Source organism: Trifolium pratense, linkage group LG7 (assembly GCF_020283565.1).
Source record: "Trifolium pratense cultivar HEN17-A07 linkage group LG7, ARS_RC_1.1, whole genome shotgun sequence".
NCBI lineage: Eukaryota > Viridiplantae > Streptophyta > Magnoliopsida > Fabales > Fabaceae > Trifolium > Trifolium pratense.
Genome location: NC_060065.1, coordinates 3,027,727 through 3,053,900, shown reverse-complemented (window position 1 = coordinate 3,053,900; position 26,174 = coordinate 3,027,727). Strand labels below are relative to the sequence as shown.

At 31.1% G+C, this 26,174-nt stretch overlaps 3 protein-coding genes across 3 annotated transcripts; 2 read left to right on the top strand and 1 right to left on the bottom strand.

Annotated features, from left to right (window-relative positions):
- The first annotated feature begins 10,488 nt into the window (after positions 1 to 10,488).
- On the top strand, positions 10,489 to 11,738 carry LOC123893653 (EPIDERMAL PATTERNING FACTOR-like protein 2). Its single transcript, XM_045943419.1, has 3 exons — positions 10,489 to 10,708; positions 10,955 to 10,989; positions 11,100 to 11,738. The coding sequence occupies exons 1-3, from the start codon at positions 10,606 to 10,608 to the stop codon at positions 11,358 to 11,360; spliced, it is 399 nt and encodes a 132-aa protein (XP_045799375.1). The 5' UTR covers positions 10,489 to 10,605; the 3' UTR covers positions 11,361 to 11,738.
- A 4,571-nt stretch (positions 11,739 to 16,309) lies between these two features.
- Positions 16,310 to 17,300, top strand: LOC123893652 (leiomodin-3-like). Its single transcript, XM_045943418.1, has one exon. The coding sequence runs from the start codon at positions 16,470 to 16,472 to the stop codon at positions 16,950 to 16,952; it is 483 nt and encodes a 160-aa protein (XP_045799374.1). The 5' UTR covers positions 16,310 to 16,469; the 3' UTR covers positions 16,953 to 17,300.
- A 1,535-nt stretch (positions 17,301 to 18,835) lies between these two features.
- Positions 18,836 to 21,842, bottom strand: LOC123893651 (ergosterol biosynthetic protein 28). Its single transcript, XM_045943417.1, has 3 exons — positions 21,548 to 21,842; positions 19,799 to 20,005; positions 18,836 to 19,191 (listed from the first exon to the last, which is right to left on the bottom strand). The coding sequence occupies exons 1-3, from the start codon at positions 21,660 to 21,662 to the stop codon at positions 19,112 to 19,114; spliced, it is 402 nt and encodes a 133-aa protein (XP_045799373.1). The 5' UTR covers positions 21,663 to 21,842; the 3' UTR covers positions 18,836 to 19,111.
- Positions 21,843 to 26,174: the final 4,332 nt, after the last annotated feature.

The following is a 26,174-nucleotide window of genomic DNA, read 5'->3' as shown; positions in this document are numbered from 1 at the left end:
TACTGACAGTAATTTTATGTGTGTTTATTCTTCTCGAGCACTTGTTCCATCATACAAATGTGGTATTTTGCGCGGCTTAAAGTTGGTGTGTGTGGAGTAGAGATTATAGAAAGTTGAGGATTGAATCTGTGAACTTTCTTTCAAATGGATGCAATAGACTTCATTTATGCTATCGCTTGTTCAGGAAATTATTTGACTTAGTCGTCATAATTCAATTTTGACCGATAAATATAATGTCTTTTAAGGTTCCGTTTGTGACACATTATGATATTTGTTGGCATGACTTTTAAAATTAAAATAATCGTCCACTTTTTTATTTACAAAAGATTTTTTTTTTGACTAAAAAGATAACGATATTCATTCATTCCAATAATTGATATAGTACATCAGATCCAAATACACATTTAATATCGCTAAAAACAAAAAGGATGAATCTGCGAACAAACTCACAGCATCCGTGTTAATAGCATATAACGGCAAAATGCCTACAAATAATAATATGATAAAACTAAAGTCACCGAAATATCCATGCTTCCGGATCTGCAACGTTGATGCCCAAATCATTGATTGAATCTGCAATTGATTGAAGATGATCTTTCAATATGAACTAAACGAACACCGTAACAAGACGGAGAATTCAACAACGTCGTACCAAGACGACGATCAACACAAACGCCGCACTCAGACGACGATATCACACAAATAAAAAAGAAAAACAACTAAAAAACTTAATCTATGTGAAAAATCACTTATTTAGATTGAAAACAACAAGAAAAAAGGTGAAGAGGGGTGATTTTAGGCCAAATATATGACCTAAAATCACCCCTAACTAGTAGAGGAAGAAGAAACTCAGAGATTTACAAAAGATGTTAAGCAATATTTACATTTTTGTGTAAATAAAGATGTTTCATAAGTGTCCACAAATTCTAACTCAATCGGCAAAAGTATTAAAATTATTAGATCGGTACGACTAATATTTAATGTGTGAATTTTGCTCCCAGACCGAATGGAGGAATACCTTAATGGCTCACAACTCTTTAATTTGTGTACTGTGTCCGCAGAAAATAATAGTGGCACCGTGACGTAGTAACAATAACAGCAAGCAATTCTGTGGTAATACTTGTAGGACACATGCTATAGAGCAGCTAGTATGTATATCTTCATCCCTTAGGGCTTAGGTGAGATGACCCACCAGTCCACCATACCATTTTATTCCAACATCTTTGCGTAAGACTGAGGAGTTATTCATGTTCAACACGGAAAGAGCTAGACGCATTCATCCTTTTCCCAACTCCTACACACTTCACACATGAGGAATGCTCACTTTACTGTAGTAATTTTTATTTTTAACCTTGCTCCATTTTCCTTGTTAAAAATAAGAATTTGATTTCACTAAAGTGAATAATTTATTTTAGGGTATAAAGTTAAATGATATAAGTTTTTTTTTTGTTACATAATGATATATGTATTTAGAAAATAAATAAGTGCACCTAATAATTTGCATATAGACATATTTAGGGATATATATATATATATTTATAAATGGGCTTATATATAAGAGAATGAGGGAATATGTTTAGTTAGTTTTTAAATGCACTTTTAACCTCTTAATTTTTACACATTCACAAGTTTAGTGTCCTATTTTTTGTAATCTTAACGATTGATTTTTTTTCCTACTTATACATTTTAGCATAAATTTGAATGATGTGGCTAAAGATATCAAAATTTAATGCAATGTTCTAAAAATTGGACCGGATCGGCTGTCACGACCAGTTTACGTGAATTCTCACCTAATAATTTATTTTAATTCATGTCATTCGATAAGCACTTCAATTGTCACGTCATCAAAGTTCAATTTTAAAAATATTCATGGAAAAAAAGTTCGTCAATTTAAAAATTGAGAAACTAAAATTGTACATTTAGAAATAAGGCGACCAAAGTCTAAAAAACAAAATAGAGACAAAAATTATTTTTAAGCCTATCTAGTTTATGTGAAATTTGATTTTAGTTTTCTATAACAAAAAATACTTCTCATTGGTAAACAAACTTCCTACATCTCTTTTTATAAACATGTTTGTCAATTTTCACATATATTAAAAAAATTAGTAATATTATAATTGATACATATATTTTGTATATTGTCGAGTATGGTAGAGAAGGGGTGGTGCGGCCGAGCGTAGCTAGCGAATGAGGCAACCTTCGTAACCCAACTATTTTTTTGAGCGGGGCAATTGGGGATTGCGGGGTGATAACCCCAATACCCCATAGAATGGTTCAAAGGTATTTTTATTTTTTTTAATTTGAATAGTTCTTTTATTTATAAGACTTGTAACATTGAAAATCCTAATTAATTAAAGTAATAATACTCTTATATACCAAAAAAAAAAGTAATAATACTAAACTACAATTATTACGTAGTCACAGACGTAATCACACTTTGTCAAAACTTGTAACCAAACAATCGTGTTTATTATTTACGATTTTTGTTTTCTATTTTTTTTTTCGTTACCTTGTTCCAAGACATTGCCAAATGTATGTATGTATCATTGTATCATATATAAGATTTTGTTAAATGCTCAAAGAGAGTAATAGTTAACTAGTAAAAGTGGAGGACCAACAAAATACCCCATAGAATGGTTCAAAGGTATAATTTTTTTTTTAAAAAAATTGAATAGTTCTTTTATTTATAAGACTTCTAACATTGAAAATCCTAATTAATTAAAGTAATAATACTCTTATATACCAAAAAAAAAAGTAATAATACTAAACTACAATTATTATGTAGTCACAGACGTAATCACACTTTGTCAAAACTTGTAACCAAACAATCGTGTTTATTGTTTACGATTTTTGTTTTCTATTTTTTTTTTCCCGTTACCTGCCAAATGTATGTATCATTGTATCATATAAGATTTTGTTAAATGCTCAAAGAGAGTAATAGTTAACTAGTAAAAGTGGAGGACCAACAAATTACCCATATTTTTGCTGTTTATGTAACAATGCCCGTGAGTTACTTGGGAAATATAAGACATAAATATAACTTGGCGTGTCCAAATAGTGCTGAGCAATGTTTTTCCCCCCCGATGAAGAAGGATACATACACAAAGAAAAATGAAATAAGAAAATTAAATAGTGTAACAAATAATTAACCAATAAAGTTCTGAGAAAGTTCCTTGGACTTTGTCTTGTCTTTTGTTATTCAAAATAAGGTACTTAGTCCTTAGTTTGCTGTAATGCGGGCCGTGGCAATAACTGTATGCCATTGCTTTGCCTGCTATGCTCATATGATCAGTTTAAGATTTGTCTCCATATGAAATACAATATGCAACTTGTAGTTTTTGAGGTTCAATAAACGAGATAATGTGGTACCTAGCTAGGTGTGTGTGTCTTAGTGAGGTCCTTGGTTATGCCCTTTCTTGTTCTCAAATGTCTTACATTGAAGAAATCCAACCTTTTTGTAGTCCTGCCTTATCAATTGATGGAGAAATAATTGGAAGGGGAGGCAGTAAAACTTTTTAGAATAAGTTTGAAATGTGTCCCATATAATTTACAATTAGAACAATGTATGTGTGATCATAAATAGAAAATACTATTTTTTTTGAAATATTAATATTGAAATACTATAATGGATCAAGATGCCCTGCAGTTGAAAATCACAAAGTTACACGCTGTTTTAGATCTCATCCGTTCATTTCAGATCGGTCGGTTCATATTGCATCTATACAAAATCAGTCTAAATTAATCTGAACCATTCAGATTAGATCAGACGGTCCTGATTTAACACAGCGTGAAACTGCGTGAAAAAATTAATGCAGGAAATCCTGTTCCCTAGTTATATGATGTTTATTTTTATGTGTGTGCATCTAAATGATTTACATTTTTAATTCTTGTCATACAAAACTATCCTTTATGCTAAATCGAATTTTAAAAATAGTTTTAAATTTTGACGACAATCGTCACTATTTTATAAAAGTTTAATTTTTTTTCATCTTTATAGCTGAGATAAGACAATAACATGATTGATATTGGTTTGACAAAATAAAATGGGACATGTCTTTAAGGAGCAGTCTAGTTAATTGAGTTGAGACTTTGAATGAGTTATATGTACCAAACACATACTCTCTCCGTCCCAAAATATAAGAGCTACTTTGACTAAATGACATTATTCACTTATCTTGTTTTGACCATATTTTTTTAATAATATATAGATATAAATATTAACATATAAGATTTTGTTTGATTTGTTTTGATGAGTATTTTCAAAATATCAAGTTTTTATAATTTTTACTAATAGACAATTAAGATATTAATGATCAAAATTGTGCGTTGACATACGTGCAGTAGTCAAACTAGTTCTTATATTTTGGGACAAAGGGAGTAGATCAATACTTCTTCTATGTCTGGGACTGAACTTTTGGGTTGGGCCAAGCACAATGTCACATCCATCGGCACAATGTCACAACCAATGACCTATATATACTACCATGTAGTTATTTTTATAAAAATAAAATTTTAAAAAATTATGTGTGTTGAACTCTAAAGACTCACTAGAGTTCGAACATATACTTCAAGATTCAGGCTTATAGAGATACTTTATACACCAATGAGACCTTAAGGACCATGAAGTGTTTTATTGGTATGTCAAGAGTGCGAGTTAAAAGCTCTATATCAGATGAAAAATGGATACTGAGAATATTCATACATATAATATAAAGAGAAATGTTATCTAGACACACTTTTTGAGACAAAAATACAACATCTAGGGGTAATTATGTCATTTCTCTAATAAAAAAGTACAAGTTAGTAGAGAAAAAATAATGATGGTGGAAGAGAGAAGGATATGAAATGACAAAATTGTCCCTATATGTTATATTTTTGTCTCAAAAAGTGTGTTTAGATAACATTTCTCTAATATAAATATAATATAATGCCTAGAGATTTTAGATAAATATGTGATGTCAATTTGTTGTTTGTTTTTTTTTGTGATTGATCTTATTCTAATATGTGATATACTCAACACATATGTCATAGCCAGTGGTGGATGAATGAATAGACTCTCTTGAGAGGGGTGATTGTTTGTATGTCAATTGAGTTACAATTCTTACATTTGATGAAAAATGTGATTGTTGAGCAACATACATTATAAATTATAATTCTTACATTTAGATAAATTTGTGTTGTCAAATTCACAAAAACTTAATATGATGATTTCCTAGGCTCCCCTCAAGACTCCACATGCTAGAAATTGTCAGTATTCAAGTGTAAATGATAGTCTCTCGTCAACTATGAAAGGATGAACATTGGATATATAAGAGACATGATATATGCACTTAATACCTTAATATTTTGGATGAAGATGTGTCCTCTCTCATTCTCTTATAATCCTGGAGCACTAATTTGTTGTTACTCTCGGTGCTCCCTCAAACTTTCCAACAAGTAGTATTAGAATCTTGATTTGGCTTGGTGGAAAGCGTGAGTGAGATTTTGGATCAAATATAGGACATGAGAGACTACTACTAGAAGGATAAATTTTTGGATTAAAATGTGAGTGGTAAGTCTCGTGTCGTCAACCATGAATGAACAATATATGGTAGAGAGGTGAACCATATATTAATGATTTAAAGTTTTAGATAGAAATGTGGATTGAGATTTTAGTCACCTATGATCTTAGAATATTGCCCATTTTTATATGGTGTGTGCTAGGTTGCCTTTAGAAAGATGTGTGCAACTAGCACACCTTGATGTGACACTAATTGAAAATAGCCATGTGGAATCCACTATTCATGTCACCATTATAACTTTGTTTTACAGATTTTTCAGTATGTTTATCATATTTGCATGTTTACCCAATTTGCATTTAATGACGGGCAGATTCTAAGGTGAGTAAACCATGTCATATCTCGTGAAGAGTACTTTTCCATCACTAGCAAATTGTTGCTACAGTGTATTAGTAGGTTTTTTAATTTATTTTTCTTTTATACTTTTATGAATAAATGATTTAACTTTACTGCTGTAAGTTTTTTTTTTTTTTTATAATGTTTTTAAAATCAAAACTATATATATTAAATTTAGAAGCATTTAGTTTATGAGATTTTATTTTTTAGTTTTCTTTTAACAAATTATATATCTAGTATTTTTTCCATTTTCATTTTCAATTGGGAATATAAAAATTTACGGGAAAAAAAATTGTGACCTTTTTTTTTAACCCAAATATGTTATTGATGTTGAACCCAAATATGCAGATCTGCTATTTTATTTCTAGTTTTTAGAGCGATTTTTAGAAGATTTAAATTTTCAATGACAATTTTGGAGTTTTAGAAGGTACTAAGAAAAACCCAGAAATCTCAAAGAGGATACAACACACATTCGTAGATCTTTAAACTTTCAAAACAGATCCAGAAATCTCAAAGAGGGTACAAAAGTAAAAAAGAAAAACCAGAAAAAATCACCACCCAATTCCATGAATTATGAGTAAGGAGAGGAAAAATCTCAAATAAAGTAGATCTTTAAACTTTTAAAACAGATCCAGAAAAATTGAGCAATTAAAGTACCACATAGCTAGATCAAAGAGAGGAAAAATCTCAAATAAATTGTGTGCAAAGACTCTTTATTGCCTGATCAAGATTTGGAGCTCAAAGTTTGTTCCATGTTCTTTTTTTCAGTTTCGTCGGTGTTAGAAGGATTTTTTTTTTTTTTGGTAAGATGTTAAAAGAATATGGAGAAGGAGAAGAGACCATTTATAATAATAATAAAATAATAATAATAATTTACTGTAACAATAATAACAACTGTAAATTAATTATATTACTATTATTTAATGTTAAATATATTTTTTGTCTCTATAAAATTAGTAAATTTTTATAAAATAGTCCCTTAAAGATATTTTTGGTTTCACATTGATCCCGTAAAGAAAAAAAGGTCCGAATAGGTCCCTTAAAAAAAAGTTCGAATAGGTCCCTTAAAGACATCTCCGTTAATCAGTTTGGTCCTTTCCATCCATTTTTTCGAGGACCAAACTGATTAACGGAAATGTCTTTAAGTGACCAAACTGATTAACGGATATGTCTTTAAAGGACCTATTTGAACCTTTTTTTTTTCTTTAAAAAACCTATTTGGTCCTTTTATTCTTTAAGGGACCAATGTGAAACCAAAAATGTCTTTAAGGGACTATTTTACTAATTAAGTCTAATTTTTATTGTTGTCCTTATTAAATAAAATCACATATTTTAATTCCAAAAAAATTGGGTTTTATATTTAGTCTCTAATAATCAATTTATATTCATTTTAATGTCAATGTTATAATTCTTTTATTATGTTAAGCTAATATAAGTTCATCATATTTATAAACAATGTCAAATTTTTGTCCATTATGGGATTAACATGAATATTATGAATTTAACCCTATTTTTATAGTGACTTTACTACTTTAGTGATATTATAGGGAAGTTTTTTTTTTTTTCCCTTATGGATACGTTGACGAAGATGAAAGGTGAAATGGAAGAAAGTAAAATAAATATATGGTGGATCATTTATAGTGTTGATTCACCTTATATATTTGAGGCTAAAATTTAATAGAATTGGCATTTTTGGTGTCCCGTGACATTTTTGGTATCTCATAAGTGTAGCTCAAATAGTAGCTACCAGGGATATTATTGGAGTGGTCGGGGTCAAATCCCGGATTCCACGTTTCTCCACATTTATATGTGTGAGTCTTGTCATTAGACTACATGACCAGGAAAAAAAAATACTTTTTAGGTTAACCGATATGTCTTTAAAGGATCAAAGTAAAAAATTTATTCTTTAAGGGATCAATAATGTGAACAATTTTTTTTTAGGGATCAAAATAATAATTAAACCTAAAATTATTTAATCCAACAAAATATTTCATACAATACTTTAAAATAAACAAATAAATACCACCTCTGTCCCTAATTATGAAACCCTTTTGAGAATTTTTTTTGTCCTTTTTATAAGACTCTCTTTAAATTTTCAACCACGTTAATTATTACTTTACCAAATATACTCCTAGTTATTCTACCTCTTTTTCTACACCTTAAAATAAATACCTTGATAAAACATAAATAAATTATATCTCTTAAAGATTAAAATTGTAAAAGCAATATCCACTATCGATAAAAATTTACATCTCTTACTACCAAATTTCTTAATACCCGTGATTTAGTCAACGTGGTCTTATATTTAAGAACAAAGGTAGTAATGTGTTGTTGGATCAACAAATAATTAGGATTTTTAATTTCAAAGATTCAACGGTTCAATTTGAAGTAATTAGGGGACTTCAGAAAAGTAGTTCCTCTAAAAGGTTCGTCAAGTCTCAATTGAGTTGAGTCGAGCATATCATATTAAATTATTTTTTTGGTGATACAGTCAAACACCATAAACTTGAGCAAACCTAATTGAGCTCATTGTAACTAAGTAATTCAAATTCTCAATTAGGTCGCTCATTCTCATATAATAGACTAACAATCAATTAAAAATTCAAATTTTGATAATTAGTTAAACTAGTTTAGATTGAACTATTACATTTTTTTATTTCGAATTTTAAATTGATTGTTAGTCCAATTAGGTTAAATTGAACATCTTGAATAAGAAAAATTTGATTTAGGTTAAATTGTTGACCAAATTAATTGAGACTTTATGATTTTTTCATAGAAAATATGTCTCTATGTCACGATTAGTCAATATAGTTTAGATTGAACCGTTGTTAAATTGATGAAATTTGAATTACTAGTTGACTGTTAGTCTAACTAATTGAGATTGAACGCTTCAAATGATAAAATTTAGATTTCTTAGTTATAGTAAGTCACATTAGTTGAGACTTGCCAATCATCTTTTGTAAACTAGATATCATAAGCCACAATTAGACAAATAGTTTGGATGGAAATGTTACATTGTCCTGCAAAGTCAATAGGTTTGGTTTAGTGGTGAGAAATTTTGGTAGTATCTATGAGTTTCTATGTTCGATCCTGAATGGCAACATTGTAAACCAAACGAAAGGAATCTCTCCCACAAAAATTTATAATGTACTAAGCATGATTGTAGAAAAACATTTAAAATTTTAAATGTTACATATCAGTCGACTTGAAAGTAGGGACAAAAAATTAGGACGAAAAAATATTTGAAGACCAAAACTTGTTAAAAAATTTCTATGTACTAAAAATGAAATTTGAGAGATTTATGATGAATAAAAATATATTTAAACCCATTTTAAGTTAATTGTCTTCATCTTCCTCACACATTTACGAACCTAGATTGTGTGCAGTCATAAATTTGCAGCATTCAAACAATCAGAAGTTTTTGACCGTTCGATCTTGATCGGACGGTCTTGATTTAAGAACAGTATATCTAGTATTATTAAATAAACATAAATTTGCATTTTGTAGACCATTAGATCTTAATCGTACGACCACATATAATATGAATGCACATATGTACGGAAAAATGGCTGCATTTAATTTATTTCTCACATTCATAGCTTCATCATCTTGGTAAAATAAACCCAGAAAATAAAAAATTATCCCAATGTTCTAAAAGTTTCTTAGTTAAACTCATCTCCATCAAAAATAGTTATTTCCTTCATCTTCAAAAACTCTTCAACTCTTGCTCGTTCTTCCCAAATTCTCTTTAATTATCTCCCCCTTGTTCTACACATTCCTCAAATTCAGATCTCACAGATCCTTACCTTCCGTCACATGCATCTTCCTAAAATCTCAACTTTCCAATCACCATAAAAAATCTCAACAACGCATTCACAATCTAGCAATTTAGTTTCGAACTCAGCTTTAAAAAACAGGAACCATCGTTTTCACGGAGGTAGCATTCAAGTGAAGAGGAGAAATTAGATCTTAAGAAAAAGAAAAAAAAAAAGGATGAATCCATTAATTGAGAGTAGGGATGAATATGCAAATAATTAAACTTACACAGTAAAAAAGTAACATATAATTATAAATATGAGATAGATAATGGAGTACACATGTCTTATTTTTATTGGTGCCACATCATGGTGTGCTGTTTGCACACCTCTTTATGAAGGTAACCTAGAAAAAACCATTTTATATTTGAGACTCCCCAATTTGTTAGATTAATCTACATCTTGTATAATATGAGTCGACTCTTTATCACTAGTATCACTATATGTTTACAAATTCACATGTATTATTTATTTATTTTTTACTAAAATTCACATGTAATTCCTGTACTAGTAATAGTATCAAATATTTACAAATTAGATTCGAGTATATATTATTTTTAATACAGTAATTTTGAATTGAATTAGTTGTGTGACAGGTCGTGCACTGGATGAATATGACATGAACAATGTATTATAGAGAAGTTGGCATTCAATATCTGACCCATTTAAGGACACCTTTTTCAGAATTTCAATTTTACTGCCTTCTCTGCTGTCACATATCCCCTTCTCTCTCCCCCCCACACGTACATACACTGTTCCATTCCTACCATACTCTCATTTATTGCTCTCTTCTATCTTTTTTTACACTCAAAACAATATATTAACTGCTCTCTTCCTCTGCCTCTCTTTACTTTACTTTACATACATACCCTGAGAAAATTAGCATAACTAGTAAAATGAGTCTCTTCTGTCACAAATATAGACATATCATCTTCTTATGCTTCATTCTCTTTGCTTCAACTAATTCTTTCTTCATTCATCTTGTTTTCATGGCTGAAGGTTAGTTATGTTATATATATCTCACTTCTGTTATATATGTTCTGTTTTCATCAATCAATATACTCCACCCGGTCAGTATTATACGTTCATTGAAAAACTGATGTACCTTGACTATATATTATAGACCAGATAATCAATTTTTCAATGAACCTACAAAAGTAGATTTTTTGCTTATGATAATGACCGGGTAGAGTATGATATATGATTATCTTCCTTCATTAATGTATAATATTAATATGCATGCAGGAAGACCAATTTCCAATCTCAATGAAGTTGCAAAGGTACTACTACAATATATATGTATCAAAATCATAAAGCATATACTAATAATATATTTTTGTATAGTTTCATTTCCATATCTCAATATATTTATATATACATGTGCTTGCAGAATGGCATGGAAGAAAATGGATCAATGTTAGTAGAAAAGTTTCAAATAGGGTCAAGGCCACCAAAGTGTGAAAAAAGATGTACAAGTTGTGTGCATTGTGAAGCAGTTCAAGTACCTATTGTACCATCTAAAGTTCAAATACAAAGAAGTCATCATTATTCAGAAGCAAAAGTTACTTACTCTTCAAGAGGAGATGGTCTTTCAAATTACAAACCTATAAGTTGGAAGTGCAAATGTGGGGACTACTTATTCAACCCTTAAATTATTGACTCAAAAGGGTAACACAACACCCTTATTTAATTTGTTTTGGAATAAATACTTCAAGGCTCAATCAAGCAGCAACTATAGTATATAGTTTTATTATTAGTAATTTTCTGTTTCTCTAGCTCTTGACATATATTGTTGCTCTCACCTTGTATATGGTAGATATTTGGCAACTATATATATAGTACATATTAATTCATGACATTTTTTTGCTTTAAATTAACACTTGTGTTGATTTGTTTGTAAGCAACTAAGCATATCATAGCTAGCTAGCTCTAAATATTCTCCTTTATTTCTTTATTTATTTCACTTCTTCATTCAACTCAAAAGGCAAAATCTATTGTATGGATTCTTTATATTAGAAAAAAATGCAATTTTCCCTACTTTGATACATTTTACTTTTTAAATATATTGAGTATAATATATGTGACCTTGACAAAAAAAAACTAATACTATATTACAGTATAAGCTAAATATTTTCTTTTATTTCTTTATTTAATTATTTCACTTCTTTATTCAACTCAAAAGGCAAAATCTATTGTATGGATTTTTTATATAGGAAATGCAATAGTTTTGGATCTGTTACTTAGATACTTGGGTCCTTTAATTTTTGATTCTGAGTTCGATCTCTGACCGGTGCATATAGATAAGCATGTTGGAAGATTTCAACCTATTAAATAAATCTCAGTCACTTCGAGATGATTAGTCTCTGTAATAGCGCGTAAAAAAAAAACAAACGCGAGAGTAAAATGCTTAAAATTTTAGCTTTATGGGTATGCTTAATTTCCTGGTGCATAAATTAAGGAAGAAAAATGAAAAGATTGCATAAATTAGTGTGGATATGATGAGTGATTGGAAAAAGGGGATAAGAAAGAAGTGTATGTCAGAGTGTTCTGTTTACGTATCCTACAAGATTAAGATTTATGCATCAGGATGATGAACAAAAGCAACCTTCTTTCTTGCACCTCGAAGGGATAGAGTAAAGAGGAGGATAGATAGCAACATCACATAGATACTACTCCTATTGGACGTGCCTAGGGACCTCATTAAATTACTACTCACTAATCAATCTTCTCATTTTGTACAATTGCTTAGCTCAGCTGACACACAAATATTTCAGTGAGAACAAATCGTTAATTAATTTTCAAAGTTGGATTTGGTGTGTTGAATTGAAGCAGTTTACTAGGATGATCATGGCTAAGGACACCCTAACATCATCACTGTCAAACACATTAATTACGGACTACTACCTTATTTTTAAGTCTTACAGAAACATTAATAAATGGCTTAATTAGTTTATTGGTCCCTTAAAGATATTTTAGGTTTCACAATGGTCCCTTAAAGAAAAAAAGGTTCGGATTGGTCCCATAAAGAAAAAAATGTCCGGATTGGTCCCTTAAAGACATATATGTTTGTCATATTGGTCCTTTCCGTTAAATTTTAACTCCAAATATAACAAAAAATTTTAATGGTTAAAATTTTAAAAATTAATAAGGTTTTTGGTAGACCACTTACACTTAATGACATCCACAATCCAGACAACTAAAACTAACGTTTTTTGTAAAAAATTGACGGAAATGACCAATTGAGAAACGGATGTGTCTTTAAGGGACCAATCCGGACATTTTTTTCTTTAAGGGACCATTGTAAAACCTAAAATGTCTTTAAGGGACCAAAAGACTAATTAAGCCTTAATAAATCGATAGAGGCTAAGACTTGGTGATTATTTTGAGTAAGTTTCATTCACTTTTTTTTTTCACGACTCTGTTGGGAAGGTCAATAAACTAACTTATAAGTTAAAAACTTTATTTGGTAATAATTTTTAAAAAAGAGTTTATAGCTTATTTTAGTAACTTATTTTTTACCAAACAGAGTCATTTTCGATCTCTTTTGAATTTCAGACAATATAATTGTTCGTAACAAAACTCAAGTTTTATCGGTAGAGATAAAAGAGAGATAGAGAACTCACATTGATGGATCTGTGGAAGGATGCTCCGAGCTGGAGGTTTGAATCCGAGCATTAGGGACGACCGGCAACACCGAAAGGGGGGTACCTGCAGATAACGCTCTGACGCCCAAGTCAGTATAAGCTTGAGGTGGAGGTCGAGGTTAGAGCCATGCATACCTTGTGAGGTTTGTGAAGGTCGTATATATAGGCCAATGGATGTGGCATTGGGCCAGTGGATTTGACATTGGGCTTGGTTCAGCCCAAAAGTCTTGTCCAGAACAATAATGTATACTAATGCCATTGGTGCTTACAATAACAAGTATATAAAGGAGAATCGGATTAAATGTAGTCGGGTTGCAATCGGTATTTTATTATCGTCCAATTAAGATTGGACGGTTCAGATCTTTAGATAGATTTTTATTCTAATTAAATATAAAATTCTAATGTTAAAATCTAAATCGTCTGATTTCAATCGAACGGTCACAGATTGCTGACAGCACGAGGACTACATGTGGTCTGTAATAGCACTCAATCTAAATTCATACTATAAGGGTCTCATTATTCACTCATTCAAATAAATGTTGCTTTAGCAAAAAAAATGTTTTAAAGTAAATGTCGTCCTAGCACAATATAAAATGGTAAAAGACCGTACAAAAATTTGATATATAAAAACAACATTTAAATTTGCAATTTTTCACTTTTTAATAGTGTGAATTTCATCAATAAAAAATTTAGAAGAAAAAAAAAAGTGTATTCAAAAGCCTAACATGAAGGGAGGTAAAGAAATTGCTGAATCTAATTATCACTTCTGAGTGAGTTGTATTCACTTTGTGTGTCTCTTTTGGTCTAGACACCATAAGGTAATTTATTTCAGTCTCAATTACTATTTGCTGCTCACAGTGTACCAATTATAAGGGACACTGGCCATTCATTTTCGTCATCACCATCTTTAATTATGCTACTGGACCCTTCTCTACTGTATGTACTAAGAGTATAACTATACTACAAATTTAAGCCGTATACCCATTGAATTTTCTTGGGGTACTAAAACCTCAATGTTTTTTTTTTTTTTAAAACAATTTTAGTGCAATCTGAATAGTTAAAATTGAAGGTGGGGTGATTAATGTTACATGGATTAGAAATGAGGGTGGTCGTATTGGTTGTGGTGGTGTTATAAGGGGCGGTGATGGTGAATGGTTGAGAGATTTTGCTCGTTTTATTAGATATAAACACATGGTGATACTTATTTAGCAGAGTCGTTGGGTGTTTCGGAGAGACTTCAACATTTTAGAATTTAGAAGACTAAATTTTAAGGCAATAGAGCTTCATATGGACTCGAGGACTGTGGTGAGCAACATTAAGTCCAATACGAGTACTAATAATCCTATTGGGAAAACACTCATGACTCATAAGCTGCATTAGAAGAAGACTCATTGACTTGGAGTGGGAAGTAGAGGTGCATCATTCTTATCGCGAAGCAAATTTTTGCACTTATATATTGGCTCACCATGGAAATTCAAAGAATATCACACAAGTATTTTCTTTAAGGCGTGTCTGTCTAAATTTATGAATATCAGATAATACATAAGTGAATATCTGAATATGAAATGCATCATGAATTTGTCTTGGTAATTTATCTTGTAACAATCTCTAAATAAATAACCTTCAAAAGTACCATTTTATACCAAAAAACACGTCACATACCGGCTAATCATCTCGATATTACTATTTGCTTACCTCAAAAAAAAAATCTCGATATTATTTGCTTAATAAACTTCTTTTGACCGACTATTGTTTTCTTAAATTCTCATTATGAAATCAAATCTCTTTTGCAAAGAAAAATTAATTAACCAAAAAATTCCAATGTTCACCCACTAAAAATTCTCGATATGTATTTTTTTTTTATTAAGGACATAATTTTTAATGAACAATCATGTGTCATTTGAAGAATAAAAACATATTAATTTTACTAATTTATTTACCTTTAAAAAACTTCATTTTTGAGTTCACCTTCTGCCTCACAATGTGCAGGGCCCCTGCCTAAATATATAGTAAGCTTTATTTTTTTTAACAAGCCAAAATAAAATATATTAATAAACGGTCTCCCCAGCATAAAGTGTATCGAGAACGACTAAAAATATTTACTATATAGTAAGCTTTATGAAGTGTCACTCTTTTTATATAAGACCCCCTTCAAAGGTTTAACTGTTTTAATTTTTTTTACCAAGATAGTTTTAATTATTTTATCTCATTTTTGTAAATATCTATAAGCTAGCAATAATACTAACATAGTCCCGTGAATGATAAACTTAGGAAACAATATAAATTTTATGTGAATAAGATAATTAAAACTCTTACATACCAATGATGAATCGAACCAAGTGAGAAGAGTTTTTGTCCCATTTAAGCATATTATCAGGGATTTGATTTCTAGTTCATGCGTATCGTAAAAATTCGGTTGGAACGAAGCATCCACACTTGTGTGCTCTCCAAGTTTTATGACAGATGTTAATCATCCGGCGGTGAAAACTAAAATAAATAAAATAAAACTAAAATATATAAATAACTTAATACTAAATATATATAGTAGTACTATATATTATAGGATCGGATATACATGACAGGCCCGTGACATCCATGTTGTTCACGAGCATTCACAATTTTCCATCTCTTTCACTTATGATTGTGGACTTGGCGTTGCTTTACTCCACTCAATACAGAATCTAAGTATAAGCACTTAGACAGATTGCATTTTTCTCACTGTCTTAGCTTCTACCGACTTTGTAAGTTTCAATCCACTTTAAACCATATTATTTAATAATATTCTGTCACACACTTTCCTTTGAAAGCATATGTTATATATCAATATATCGTAATTTGAGGCTCATTTACTTCTATACATGTTATTATCATTTAAGAAGACTCTTGTTTGATTATAGAAGGCAGTAGCTTCTTTTGTGTCTTCTTTTTCATTTTTCAACTCAGAAAGAAATATGAGTCTTCTTTTGTTTGATATAAGTCATAAGAGATTGCTTTTCTTGCAATGTTTTTTATTGCATCCATTTGATGTCTCCTTTACATAGAAGCCTCGCTAACACAAATTCGGATTCTTTGCAGTCATTGCTGATATACTTGCAAGAACAATTTATGAGTACAAGATGTTGAAGCAATCACCTAACCGAAATCAAAGGACAAATGGTTACAAGGTAAAACAAGGTCTTAAAATATTTACTTTAATTGTTCTTGCCATCTGGTTGTTATACCAACTCAAACACTCACAAGAAACCAAGATACTTGGAAGAAAAGGGTTTCATTTATGGATGAATAAACCGTATGAATTGATTGGTGATGCAAAAAAGAAAAAACCTGAAATTGTCATAGAAGAAAACAATGGTGAAGGTGATGATAATGTTGGATATAATCGAGATCGAGTGGAAGATGAAGAGCCTGAGGAAGTAGAAGACACGATTGACGACGAAAACAAGGAAGAGGAAGAAGAAAATGAGGCGATGGAGGAAGATATGAGCTTATTTGAATATCAAGGTCATACTGAAGGTGAGAAAGACACACAATCAACAACTAAAAGACATCGCAAAGAGACCGATATGAACCACCGATACATACACCAAACACTAAACTAACCTGACATCATGTATGCATTTGTAATACTTTGAAAAATGAAAGTGGTTGAATGTAGTTGATGTATCAGTGTCAATGCTACATAATTGGTGCGTTTAGGGTTTTCAATATGATTACAAAGGCTAAAAAGTGTAGGTTCTGAATTTTAATTTTTAGTTTAAAAAAAAGAGAAAGAAAGATTAGAAGAAAAAAAAATTGAAAAAGAAAAGTGGCAGATGGAAATCACGAAGTCAAAAAAAGTAACAAGGTAACCCAAATTTTGACCAAATATACACGTACCTTTGATTTTATATTTAAGACCGACAAGAGTGTATGATAATTGAACACGTCTCTTTTCGTAGTGTATTGTTTACGAAAAGAAGCAGATGGAGTGCTTGATTTCACTTAATTATGATGCTGGCTGATTTTTTTTATTTTTTTTTTGAGGCAATGCTGGCTGAATTATGATTCATACATGACATTTGATTCAACATTGATGCTGTTAGAAGCTTTTGTTTGTCTATAAATAGCACAACAGTATGGGTGACAATTGAAGTGATGATGGAATTTGCAAAAAGTTTGGCAATATTGAGTAATCAATAATAGAAGAAATTTTCATTGATAAAAAATCTTCTGTCAAAAAAAATTTTCTTCTATTTTTGTTTAAATGGTCGCTTCAGACACACAATAAACATAACTTGCAAGGAAAGTGCTTGATGAGAAAATGCAGCCAACCAAGAAACTACATTGGAAACTAATCTAAAATGTGTGCACGTTGAAGAATGATACATATACTTTCTTCCTATGAAACATTGGCTCTTAATATGTTCTATACCACTGCCAAGACTAGTTTATTATAGTCAGACAAAATCATCCATGTACAAACAGAAGATTCCTAAGAGTTTTAAAATTTAGACATAAAACTTATATCTTAAGATGCAATGTTAAAGAGGATTAAATTGTCCATAAGATCCTTAAATTAGCACGAAACAAGTTCATAGGAGAATTAGTGATTATAACGTGGTATTGGGTGAAAAACAGTTACACAAATCAAAATAAATAATGGCTCCTCCATGATTTTGTTATGAATCCCACATATTTAGGAGATAAAGAAGTTTAGTGTACTACTTAAGAGTTAAGCTATGAGAGTAAGGACACAGAAAAAGGCTACCTATAGTTGGATTAAGGGGTATTCAACTAAATACTTATAGGTGAATGAAGTCTTCAAAGATAAAAGGATACTATCCGATCATTGTTGATAGAGTGACAGTAGTTGTAATTTTGTAAACGTCATGTCTTAAAGAGGGTGACAATGTTATGAGTTCTGCGTTGAATAGGTAGAGTTTTTTTTTTTTTGTCGAAAAATAGGTAAAAAGGTTCATTGTGATATTTAAGCTATAAAATGCTCACACCTAATAAACTAGTATTTTGGATTGGACATTTCTCGTAGATTTAAATCTTACCCGATTTTTGAATTTGAGTATATGTAGTGCACTAAAGAAAAGGATCATGGCTCTCAAACTCGAGTTCTTCCCAACAATTCCCCATTTACTAAAGTTTATTATTCACTCAACTCCAACTACTTGATTTTGCTATGTTTGAAATGTTTTCTTATTAATTTTGTAAACAAATGTCTGCTTTGAAATGGAAGTGCCGCCAATTCAGTAACCAGGCTGGATGCAGTGTTTTCTTTGTAGTACTATTAATATTAGACTGTTGACTTCCTTCAGATTCGAATGAGAATACTCACAAATATATAACAACAAAAATGGTTATGGTTAGCAGGTTCCTAAAGGTTGTGGCCAGGTCACCCTGCACCAGGGCTTGAGTTTGTCTGTGAATATAGCAGAATATGTTATTTTCACCTCAAGATTGATTCCAAAATAATATGCCAATTCAGAAATAATTGATGCAAGTTTGTCTTTTAAAGAAAAATAGCATAGCTGCGTCATTCTATCCAGAAGGCAACACAATTCCAATAATGTCATCAATTTTGTATATCAGCAATGTGTAGCAAATGTTTTAATTGTAATTGTAACAACTAGAAATTACTCTTAAAGAGGAGTAAAAGGACAAGGATAAGATATTAGAACTGTGTCTGTTTGTTTTCCTAACAGAGTCTAATATAGTACCGATATAGTACCGACCACATCGCACTTTCGTCCGTGACTTTTTTTGCTTGCTAATGCTTTCTATTAGAAGGCTTCGAGCGGACTTTGAGGTGTGTATTCCATTGCAATAGCATCCATACAATCGATGTTCCTATTATTAATATTAGATTAGATATTAAAATGTGTTGCATCCAGATTTAAAGGGCAACAATAAGTGAGATTGAGGAAGTTCCACAAAAATAACGGGCCGCAAGGTATACAGAGGACATCAAACAGTAACTAGCAAATAATTCATATAACAACAATTCGAGAATGCAAGAATGCTGAACTGTTGAGCATTGGGTTTGAATATTAATTTCGAATGAATTGAACGTAAAGTGAATTAATGAGAAAAGAATTGAACAATAAACTTGAGACTAAAAATCATGTTTGGAGGTAAAAGTTTTGAATCTCAGGTACAAATTAGAATCAATTTTAAAGACAAAAATAGTTTTATTTCAAAACACACAAACTATCCAAATCAATTTCATGTTCTTAAAATTACTTCTACTTTTCATAATGGTAATTCCAAATAGGCAGTAAATCTATATATTCATTGAGGCCTACAAATTAACTTATGCAACTACACAAAATTAAACAAACACACAGAATATTGAATCATTGGCAGGAAGGGAAAAAACAGTGCTTTGCTTTAAAATCAAAGAAAATATTGCAATGCAAGTAAAATTGATGGGACACGAGAATAAAACTCATCATACCTGCAAATATACTGACAGTAGTGAGATTCGAAATCGCCATTGTGTGATAAATTAGGTTTTCTGTCAAGAAATGACCAAACGCGTAGACAAATGACAATAACGTAGCCAGGTAAATAGGCTTATTATCAAGGTTGAATGCACAGATATAGCAGAGGGTGCAGGTCAACAGTGTCCAAGTTCCAAATGTGCGTCCGTGAACTTCAGTCACTGCAACAAACGATAAACTCTTATCAGTTACCATAATTCTGCAGTGCATACTCGAATAATGTTTGAAATTATACTCTTGCTGGAAAGCTCAATGAAATGCAGCAAAACAACTTTGCTAAGCCATTGTGAATTTGTGTTCTTGGAATACTGTTGAATTTTATAAGTGGAAAATAGTATTCTCATCACAGAATGATGATTTGAGGTAAAATCAATGCCATATCACAGGTTTTGCTAGTGTGGCTGAAAAAGGAAGAATGCGAATCCTTGATTTTATTCTATTGTCAATGGTTCGGCTGATTTTGAGGTGGCTTGATTTTACTCAATTATCTATGGCATAAAACAAAAACTCTAATCAACCAAACCATGAAAAATGAGTGCTCATTTTGTCTTAATTAATTTGTTCCTTGTGTGTACAGGTATTGCATAAGCATATGCTACTTCCAGCAAGAGATAAAAGCATATGCTACTTTCACCGCACACATTGGATGAAAATTTCAAGATGAATTATAAGTGATGTCCAATTCTGTTTTCAAATTGCAATACTACGTTTTCAAATATCAAGAAATTTGATGTTCAAATCTGATTCATGTTCAACCCAAACCGGGATTTCCGACAGTTAGAAAATCCCACATTCAACGTGTCAATAACATTGGATCAAGATCAGACGGTCCCATTAAAGTTCAATAAATATTCATCTAATATATGAATTGACACACTAATATCAACTTATGAAATTGTCAACTACATGACTACACAGAATCCATTTCCGTTAAACGTAGGCGTCAAAAGGCATCATGTTGATCAGGATAATTACAAATGAAAAGTATTCAATGTGTCAAACACTCTTAAATCTTTATATACAAAAAACCTCATTGCTTGAAAACAATCAAAACATAACTTCTCACATTTCCTAAGTCCTAAAACCACTGTTCATAAACAACGACCAAAACCTAAACATTTATCCAGAAGATCAGCAAAGTCAAACAAGGAACAGATTCATTGTTTTCACTAACAATCCAAATTTGTTAATCACGCAATCACAATCCAACTCCTTTACATTATTGTTAGAAAACAATTAAAGTCAATCCTACCAAAACAAGTTGACATTTGTTTAACCACTAACTAACTTACTAAAACCAGATTAATTTCTCGGTTATGCTGATTATGATCTATAATTTACAAATTAAAATCTAAAAATTCAATTCCACAGTGTTGGGAGAAAATTGAGCCATATCAATATAAATAATTTAGAATGCATTGGGATCTAGGAAATCTCAAATTCTGATACATTGGATCTAACGTGTTGCAATTGTGTAACTCATAAATACTATACTAGTAGCATTAACTACTAGTTTCTCTGAAATCAAGCAGTTGAAACAGGAAGCAATCGACCATTGAAATGTGTGAGGATCCATCAATTCATTGATGTGAGTGAATGAACAGTGTAACTAATTAAACAACTTGGATATGTAACTACTTTTCTAGTTGTTGGAGTAAAATGCGGAAAGAAAGAGAGAGAGAGAGAAGAGAGAAGTTAGTTACTGGTGGTGTTGGAGAAGACGGCGAGTCGAAGAGCCCAAATGTCGAAGAAACCGAACCACACGGAGGCTAATCGGAGAGTTCCAACAACTATCAGCCACCATCCCAACGCCTTCATTTTACTGAGGTTGAGAGACGGCCGACGTCTGGTGACGGAGAGTTGCAATACGGCGGGACGACAGCGCACAACCGGTTTCAAGGCGGCTGTCTGGGTAGTGAGATGTGGTTTTGCTAACTGATACAGTACACTTTTTTTTTAAGAAACTAAAAAATTAGACACGTGGCACTTTTAATTAAGTAACTCAAAAAAAAAAATCCATCTCAATATTTTTTTTTGAGGAGTTCATAGTTGAGAAACTTAACTGAAAATCTTAATTAAGAATAATAAATACTCCCCCTCGTATCTTTATTTTATTATAAATAAATTCTATATTATTGACGGAATATATGTAACATTCTATAAATTTAAAAAGTAAATTTTTTTCTTATAATAAAAGGTCGGAAGGAGTGATATTATTATTATTTGTTCACTCAACTAATTTTAAATTTTGAGTGTAGTTGATTTGTATAAGGGTCAAGTTTATGATATAAAAGTAAAATACAATTCTGCGTATAATTATAGAGACTAAACCAAAATGAATGTTAAATTTTCTCTAAAAATTTTAACACTGTTGCATGTTCAAATTAAGGATCGAACGCAGAACCTAAGTTAAACTAGAAGAGGTCCGCGTTATCTAATCTAAGTGTTTTTGGATAGTCTTAAAAAAAATGTTTTTTGATAGTAAAATACAATTTTTATTACACACAAACTTATTTTTATCACTGAATTAATAAGTTTTATAGTAGTTAGATTAGATGAAATGAAAGGTTTATTTATTCATAAAATTCATGTATTGTGAAAATATGTTCCACTTTGTATATACGGAGTATTAACAAAATCTTGCATAAAATTCTCAAAAAAAAAATTAAGTTTAACCAAAAAAGTACAGAAACAAATTCACACCCCACACATGTCTGCTGCCAGCGTGATGCTTAGCTCTCACACAGGCACCACATCACATAACACCAACTCAGTCGCACTCTGTTGCCCAACCTTACCTACAGAAGTAAGCAATTGTGGGGGTAAAATACAGAAATGTTTGTGGAGTTTATTATTTCAGACGGTCTCAGCAGCAGCATACATTACACACCCTACCCAATGCCCCCCCACCCCTAAACCTACCCTCACTCCATTAATTATTTCCTCAGTCCTTTTTATAAGACATTTTGTGTATATTTTTTTTTGTTACAATGGAAACAGAGAGGATCGAATCTAAGACCTCCTGCATATTACTCAAACCCCTCATCAGTAGACCAAACATAGTGGCTTAGAGATTTTGTATATATAAGGCTTACTAAATTACTACTCTGTTCATTTGATTTTTTAAAATAATTTAATAGTAAGAAATTCACCTCTTAAGATAAATAAATTAGAGATTTTATGTTTAAACTTTAGCATCATATATAAAATGCAATGTAGCTACTAATTAAGTTATACTCACATGTCACATGTACTAAATTACTTCTCTTTTTTTTTTTTTTTGACATACAAGTACTAAATTACTACTACTCTTTATGTAGTATATATGTATTCAATATTGTTTTTTATTATTTTATATGACAAAAATAAATTAGTAGTATTAATTAAAGTTGTGCTTATAAAAAATATATAGGATTTGTTTGACGATGCAAAATTTTGAGTTTACAACTTACGGTTTATAAGCTTATATTTATGGTTGTTAATGGGGTGGGGAGGGGATTGACCGGAGTGTATTTTACCACTTCTGTCCCATCATCTATTTTTTTTCATCCACGCCTCTACTCACCGCTTCGAGGAATGTTCTCCCTTCATTTCCATCCTCTTGATCCCCATAATTTCTGCGGAGATCTATCAATAAGCATTACCCTCTCTCTCTCTGATTAGATTTCCACGTAAGAGGAATGCTAGCAACACACTCTTTAACAAACACACTCTAACACACTCTCTTCTATTGGTTAAAATTTATATGGGTCTCATAAAAGTTATATGGGTTCACATTTTTTTATGGGACCCATGTGAATTTCAACCAATAAAAGAGAGTGTGTTGGAGTGTGTTTGTTAAAGAGTGTGTTGCTAGCATTATTCTTCCACATAATAGATGGACGATTCAAATAGTACAAGACACAAAATTGAACAGTAGCCTATAATCAGCTATGGGTTGTACAGTACATATCTACAACAAATTGATTGAGAATCAAACAGCAGTCCCTTGCTCAAAGTTGTTGGCCTTGTACCAAAAAAAGTTGTTGGCCAAAGTGAAAGGGATGAGAAAATACTATAGCTTTGAATATGAGTCTTAAAAATGGCTATTGGACTAAAAATGAGTTTGGACTTAATTCATCTTTACAAAATCGATTCGTAAGGTAAGGATGTTTAGTGCGTGGATATAAATGGTGGGTGACCCGATAACAGAAATCTGATAGTGATAACAGGTGGTCCAATGGATCGCGAAGAGACTCTAATACCATCTTAAAAATGAGTATTGGACCTAACTCATCCTTACAAAACCGGCTTGTAAAGTGAAAATTGTGTCTTATTTATAAACACTTGTTCAGGTCAACTCGTAACCTATGTGAGACTTCTTTTCTTTAACAATGGCCATATACACAAGTACACGTCAGTGCGCCATCACCATTACCATCACCAACCTCAATACACTCTGTACTGTACCCTCGGCCCAATCATCTATCACTCTTATAATAATGTCTTTTAATTTAATTTATGATCATGATCTGTAATGATACAATATAAGAGTATAATAATAAGACTTTGTTTAAATTCATTCGCTGGCCTGGCCGGGTGCATCAAAGAATCCCAAGTTCAAATCCATAATATAATATGCGTAAAGCGTACGTGATTTGATTTTGTTCCTAAGTCAAGCCAGAAACTACTACACACAACACAAACACTTTACGGTTCCCGTATTTAAAAATGTTTAATTAATAGCTCAAGCTCCTCTAAATCCCATGACTTAAAGAAATCATATGGATTATTAATGTGCCTAATTTTTCATTTATTATTAGTTTTGCCACCTTAAAGCACGCCGGAAGTACTTAATCTGAGTCTGCAGCAAACTACACTGCGTTACAGCTATCATCCACATTACTACTCTATTTCAAGTTTCAACTTCAAACATAGCGTGCACGCACGCCACACATCCTCTTAAAATACATATACTAATCTCTTAAGTGAGCCACATTGTTATTCTTGTTGGCTTTTTCTAATGAAAAAGTTGATCAAATGATGCAAGTTGTGTTATTTGTCGATAACTCTATAACGAATATAAATTTTAAAAATTGAACTGAAAGTTTATATTATATAGGTTATTTATATAAATTTTTAAAAAACTTGAAAATTATTTGATGTGTTTATTGAGACTCACCACAATTAACTGGTTATGAATTTTGTAGGAATGAAAACATGTGATTTTATTTTACATGAACGAAAATCAAAATACACTATAAAAGTATGTACCGAAAACATATTTTACCCTAAAAATAACTTTGTGAGTGACAATTATTGGATGGACCTGATTTATTTTTTGATAATTTAACAATCAATATACACAAGCCACATGAATATATATTTACATGGTATCTACAACTATTGTTTTGTTTTGTTTACTTAGCCAATAAGGATGAAACCTAAGATTTTATGCATTCTACCAAAACCCTTACCATTTGACTAAATTTAATAGCTTATAACTACAACTATTTTATTACAATTGAATGGTTGTAGATACCACATAAAGATTTATTTATACAATTTACTCTGTTAATTGTTGGACAAATAATTATCAAAGAATAGAGTAGCCCTTCACCATTCTAATTTTTTAGAATAACTTTTACAAAACCACTCGCGATTAGGGGTGCTCAAATCCAAATCAATCCAAATAAAAACCGAAAATCGATCCAAAAAAACCGAAAACTGCAAAAAACCGAAGTTTTTTGGATGTATTTGGATGTTCTTTTGTGAAAACCGCTGGATCGGATCGGATTTCGGATTGATTTCTTAAAACCAATCTAAACCAAACCAAACCGCATACATATATTTTAATATTTATTTATCTTTTTATTAGTATAAATATATAGGTGGTGTCTAAGGTGAGGGCTCAATTAAGTCCCTCACCGGTATACCACTCATTCTAACCACTAGATTAAATAGTTATACATGATTTTATTAAACACTACCACACTAGATCTTGTACTCTCTTTCTCTCTCCTTTCAACTTTTGTATCTGGAAAAAAACATCTTCATGATCCTCTGATTTAAATCCAACTTTCATAACTAAATTCAACCTGAAAGAAAGCATAAATTTGGTTTACTCAATTTCAATTTGATCTTGCCTGCGGAAAATTTTTGTTTGGAGAATTGTATGGATAATTTTTTCTTAAAATTTTTGTATTGACAATTTTTGCTTTCTTTCATGGGTAGTACATCGTTTCCTTATTCTCTAATCTCCCAGCAGCAACCCCTGCAAGGAGTGTAGGGAGTGAAGATTGGATTTTTTTCCTGACCATTAGAGTAAAAGTGTGAAATACAAAGTGTTAA

Bases quoted from the DNA above. Each gene is read 5' to 3' on its own strand.
- LOC123893653 (XM_045943419.1), top strand. From the start codon at position 10,606: ATGAGTCTCTTCTGTCACAAATATAGACATATCATCTTCTTATGCTTC. The intron at 10,709-10,954 runs GTTAGTTATGTT...ATATGCATGCAG, and splicing joins TCTTGTTTTCATGGCTGAAG to GAAGACCAATTTCCAATCTC. The intron at 10,990-11,099 runs GTACTACTACAA...ATGTGCTTGCAG, and splicing joins ATCTCAATGAAGTTGCAAAG to AATGGCATGGAAGAAAATGG.
- LOC123893652 (XM_045943418.1), top strand. From the start codon at position 16,470: ATGTTGAAGCAATCACCTAACCGAAATCAAAGGACAAATGGTTACAAG.
- LOC123893651 (XM_045943417.1), bottom strand. From the start codon at position 21,662: ATGAAGGCGTTGGGATGGTGGCTGATAGTTGTTGGAACTCTCCGATTA. The intron at 20,006-21,547 runs GTAACTAACTTC...CGTTTGTTGCAG, and splicing joins CGTCTTCTCCAACACCACCA to TGACTGAAGTTCACGGACGC. The intron at 19,192-19,798 runs GTATGATGAGTT...TATTAATAATAG, and splicing joins TACTGTCAGTATATTTGCAG to GAACATCGATTGTATGGATG.